The sequence below is a fragment of the Vitis riparia genome, chromosome 19 (genome assembly GCF_004353265.1).
Source record: "Vitis riparia cultivar Riparia Gloire de Montpellier isolate 1030 chromosome 19, EGFV_Vit.rip_1.0, whole genome shotgun sequence".
Classification (NCBI taxonomy): Eukaryota; Viridiplantae; Streptophyta; class Magnoliopsida; order Vitales; family Vitaceae; genus Vitis; species Vitis riparia.
In genome coordinates, this window is record NC_048449.1 from 15,372,215 (window position 1) to 15,377,525 (window position 5,311).

Here is a 5,311-nt window from a genome sequence, read left to right on the forward strand (position 1 = left end):
CATGACAAAAGAAATGGGGTATGCCCTAGTGTGACATCAGAAAACACCGACAAACAAGAAATGAATAGCCCCACCAACAAGATAGAAAGATGGGGGGTATGCCCCTATATGACAACTCCTAAACGTGACCAAAGGCACAAAGAAAGGGTCATGCCCCATTTTAAGGCATCAAAACCATGTTAGAAACCCACAACCGCACATAGAGTCAAAGTCAAAAAGCTGGAAATATCACAAACATCCACCCCTGAGGAAAAACCCTCAACTTTAATCCATAACATCCAATATCCACAAAAAAACTTATAGGGGGTATGCCCCAGTGTGTACATCTGAAACTCAAATATCTCAATGAAAACTCTAAAATACATCATTGAAGACCCAATCGTCTGAGTTAGCAAACAAGACATTGAATGGGGTATGCCCCAGTGTGCACACCCCTGCTCGGTCAATGAATATCGTGAATTTGATCTCAGGTCAGCTCCCAAAAGCACTCTGCTGTATGAAGAAACCAAGTTGAATGTGGGGCTTACTCAAACTCTGATATCCAAAACAACTCTAGGCAAAATGGATTGCCTACGTACATGTGTAAGACCCGAAGCCAACATGCAAGGATGGGGGTATGCCCTAGTATGAACATGTCAAAGCATCAAGCAAAGACACCCTCAACAGTCCCAACTCTCTATATCATCTGCCTCTGATCATGGACCTGAGGCAAGCAAACTGAATGGAAAGACAATATGTGACCCTCGATATTCCCCAAAGCAAATGGAGACCTATCGACATCCCGTATTTAATCAATAGACGGAGCTTGTCCGAATGAACCGCGTCGAAGCAAACACGAGATCTCATGGCCTCAGGATGGTCTTATGACTCGGATCGTAATGTAGGCCAGGAGTGAAAGGTGAATGAAATGATAGGAAACAAATGCCCAAATACCCATTAAACTAAATGCCAAACCCCTGTACGCAATGACAAATATCATAGAATCATGTGAGCAAGGTGACTCAACCTACATCCAAATGAATAATGTCAAACGATAGGTGATGTGCACCAAAGAACTCGTCGTTCATAATGCGAGATGACGTTTGATGAGGATAAAAGAAGACAAAAAGGGATAAGACAAATGATGAATGGATGTAGTAGAAAATGAAGGAACAAGTTGGGATAGAAATGTAGCAATGTGTGACAACGATGAACAACTCATCCCAAGAAAGCTAGACCGAAGCAAGTCACTGTAAGATGGGGAAGGTGATGTAAACAATGATCCAGGGGACCAAGTGCCAAAGAAACCCAAACCTTACTCCCAATGTGTCACCCAGATCCATGGAGAAGGATCGTACAATGCTCTCACCCAACTCTCAGAGGAATAATAAATCTCTCAAACCCAAATGACCTCTAATGATCCCAAGTATAACAACAAATACCAAAGAAGCATTTTTTTTTTTTTTTTTACGCCGAACAATCAAAGCTAGTTGAATGACACACTAGCATAGTCCAACCAAAAGAACCTCAAACCTCTCATCCCAAATGGTTCCCTCTCAACCTAAGAATCCTAGATCAAAGCCTACAGGTGGAATGAAGGGTGTGACAGGCCTGACCTGTAGCTTCGAGACAAGAACGTGTCATCATCACATAAGAGAAAACAGAAGTGAATAGAGTCGAGATGATAGAAGCAGAACTCAAAGGCAGACGAAATGAAAATGCACAATGGACGAAAGAAGAAACCATGAATAACCAAAAAAAGAACACATGAATAATGACACAAAGCTCACGATACTCACAGATCCAATCAATAAATGCAAAGAGCACAGGGGCAGGCCCCCAACCCAAGTGAGAAAAGGTATGCAAGGCTAAGTGAATGAATAGTCATAACAAACCACATGAGACTCAATAGGCTAGCAATAGGATATATCAATGTGTGGGTGTGCAACAGGGAAAATGGCTACTAAAAAATGATGACCACCCATCCTCTGACAATGATCTCACACATAAAAATTCTTCAGCTGATCCACATTAACTGGCTCCGTAAACTAATTTCCGTTTAGGTTTGTCAGCTAGGCGGCTCCCTCTCAGGTCAAATCTCGAATAACATAAGGCTTGCTCCAAGTCGGTCTAAACTTGCCTTTAGGGTCACTGATCAATCCTCTGAAGAATTTCAAGACTAAGTCACCCTTCTGAAATTTCCTGGGCTTAACCTTCTTTCTGAATGCATGGTTATCTTCCTCTAATAAGCCTGAACATGATCTGCTGCCCTCAATCTCCTCTCATCTAGAAGGCTAAGCTGGTCATAACGGGACTGAGCCCACTAAGTCTCAGATATCTGCTGCTCTAATGCTACTCCCAAGAATCCCATCTCAATGTCAATAGGCAGCACCGCCTCCATACCATACACTAAAGAATACAGGGTAGCCTCGGTAGAAGTACGAAAAGATGTACTGGAAGCCCATAATGCAAAAGGGAGTTTTTCTGACCAATCCTAAGAAGTCTCGACCATCTTTCTCAAAATCCTCTTAATATTTTTATTTGCGACCTCAACTATTCCATTAGTCTGCAGCCTGTACGCAGACGATCTGTGATGCTGAATGCCATACTCCTGAATCAATGTATCCACCTCGCCCCTGAAATGCACCTCTCTGTCGGAAATCAGCTCGTGGAGGACCCCATATCGGTAGATAATATGCGACCTGATGAATTTGGCCACCCTGGCCGCTGTCAATCTAGCATAAGAAGCAGCTTCCACCCACTTGGTGAAATAATCAACGACAACTAAGATGTACTCATGCCTGCTAGAAGACTTGGGTGAGAAATCTCCAATAACATCAATACCCCACACTGAAAATGGCCAAGGGGATGTGAGTGCATGCAACTCCGAATGTGGCACGTGAATGAGATCACCGTGCATCTAGCACTTTGGGCACCTCTAAACGAATTGGCAACAATCTGCCTCCATGGTCAACCAGAAATAACCTGTCCTCATAATCTTTCGGGCCAACATATGTCCTCCCACGTGTGAGCCACAAACTCCTGCATGAACCTCTCTCATCACTCGATCTGTAGAGGCACGGTCTAAACATAACAATAATAAGCCCTCGGGCGATCATCTGTACAAGGACTCTCCATAAATCATGAATCTAGTGCTAACTACCTCAAAGCTTTCCTATCCTTGGTTGAGGCTGACTCAGGGTAAGCGCCACATAACAGGAACTGATAAATGTCATGATACCAGGACAGCTCATCCTGGTCCTCAATATCCCCAATCAAACAACAGTAAGCTGGTGCGGGCCTAGTCTCAATCAACAATGGTTGCACAGTCACTCCCGTAGGAATCTCAATCACAGAAGCCAAGGTGGCTAATGCATCAACAAACTAAGTCCTCAAACCTATCAACCAACAAATCCAAATAAGCATGATGAGGCTTCAACTTCTCATCCTGAGTCCTCCAAATACCCTGAGTCTACTGAATAACCAAGTTAGAATCCTCGTGGATCTCCAACTGTCTAACTCTAAGGTCTAGCGTAGTCTCCAGACCTGTGATGCATGTTTCATACTCAATAATATTATTTGTTAGCCAATGATGATCAGAGAATGCCAACCGGACTGATTTGGGAATATAATCACCCTAAGGTGATATTAATAGGATACCAATACCAAACCCCGACTGATTGGCGACACCATCAAAGTACAATTGCCATCCTGCAATATTGGTCATTGAGACAAAGTGCTCATCAGGGAAATCATCGTCAATCGGTCTGTCGTCAGATACGGGCAAAGAAGCCAAATGATCTGCAACAATGCTCCATTTTACTGACTTCTATGTAACATACTGAATATCAAACTCTGTCAACAACAGCAACCATCTCATAAGCCTACTAGTGAGGACAGGCCTGTCAAATAAATATCTCAATGGATCCAATCGCGAGACTAATAATATGGAATACTCTATCACGTAGTGCCTCAGCCTCCTGGTGGCCCAAACCAGTGCTAAACAGAGGCGCTCAATCATAATGTATCTGCACTCATACTTCAGCATTCTCTTACTCAGATAATAAATGGCTTGCTCCTTCCCTGAATCATCAAGCTGAGCTAACATGCATCCCAAAGCCATGTCTGAAACGAACAAGTACAAAAGCAGAGGCAGCCCCAATGTGGGAGGCACTAAAACAGGAGGGGAGAGGAGACACTCCTTAATCTTCTCAAAAGCGCGCTGGCAATCATTATTCCAAACTATAGGCTGGTTCTTCCTCAAAAGAAGGAAGATAGGCTCGGATATGTCTGTCAATCTAGCAATGAAACGACTGATATACTGTAGTTTGCCAAGAAAACTTCTAATCTCTCTCTCAGTCCTCGGAGCAGGCATGTCAAGTATGACTCTGATCTTTTTGGGATCAACCTCTATACCATGCTCACTGACGATGTGTCCTAGCAATTTCCCAGAAGTCACCCCAAGGGTACATTTCTTAGGATTCAATCTCAGCCTGAAATGTCGGATCCTCTCAAAGAATCTTTGTAGTGCTGTTAAGTGATTTGCCCTTTCTCGGGACTTCACTATCATGTCATCTACATATACCTCGATGTCTCTGTGCATCATGTCATGGAATAAAGTAGTAGCAGCTCTATGATAAGTGGCTCTTGCATTCTTAAACCTAAATGGCATAACCCGATAGCAGTAAGTACCCCACTCAATGATGAAAAAAGTCTTCTCCATATCCTATGGAGCCATCAGAATCTTATTATACCCAGAAAATCCATCCATGAAGGACAACATCGAATGCCCTGTAGTGCTATCAACTAGCCTATCGATGTGCGGGAGGGGAAAATCATCCTTAGGACTGGCCTTGTTCAGATCTCGGAAGTCAACACAAACTCTAACCTTGTTGTCTTTTTTGAGAATAGGGACGATATTAGCCAATCACTCAGGATACTCAACCATTGACAAGAAGCCAACACTGAGTTGCTTCTAAATCTCCTCTTTCACCTGCAAACTCCATCAAGGGTGTAGTCTCCTCAATTTCTACTTAACTGGCCTTGCATGTGGCAAAATGGGCAAGTGATGCTGAACTATAGTGGGGTCAAGGCACGAGATGTCCTCATATGACCATGCAAATACATCCAAGTATGACCTGAGCAGGTTAATCAATCTACTCCTCTCATCAGGAGATAGGGAAGAGGCAATCCTAAGCTCCCTAGGCTGGTCAGGTGGCCCAAAATCTATCAACTTAGTGCTACCAAAAATGGGTGTAACTTTCCTGTCCTCCGTATCTGAATCAGAATCACACTCTAACTGACCACTCAATGGGCCATCTGTGTCTCCCAT

The 5,311-nt window shown here is 43.4% G+C and overlaps 1 protein-coding gene across 1 annotated transcript; it reads right to left on the minus strand.

Moving 5' to 3' along the window:
• Nucleotides 1–2,302: 2,302 nt before the first annotated feature.
• Nucleotides 2,303–5,311, minus strand: LOC117908248. The gene is made up of 8 exons (XM_034821873.1): nt 5,118–5,311; nt 3,944–4,640; nt 3,640–3,808; nt 3,464–3,525; nt 3,143–3,363; nt 2,893–3,048; nt 2,559–2,780; nt 2,303–2,432 (listed from the first exon to the last, which is right to left on the minus strand). The coding sequence occupies exons 1-8, from the start codon at nt 5,309–5,311 to the stop codon at nt 2,303–2,305; spliced, it is 1,851 nt and encodes a 616-aa protein (XP_034677764.1).

Bases quoted from the DNA above. Each gene is read 5' to 3' on its own strand.
- LOC117908248 (XM_034821873.1), bottom strand. From the start codon at position 5,311: ATGGGAGACACAGATGGCCCATTGAGTGGTCAGTTAGAGTGTGATTCT. The intron at 3,809-3,943 runs GTGATAGAGTAT...TATGTTACATAG, and splicing joins CCAGGAGGCTGAGGCACTAC to AAGTCAGTAAAATGGAGCAT. The intron at 2,433-2,558 runs GTACAGGCTGCA...ATGGGCTTCCAG, and splicing joins CAGCATCACAGATCGTCTGC to TACATCTTTTCGTACTTCTA.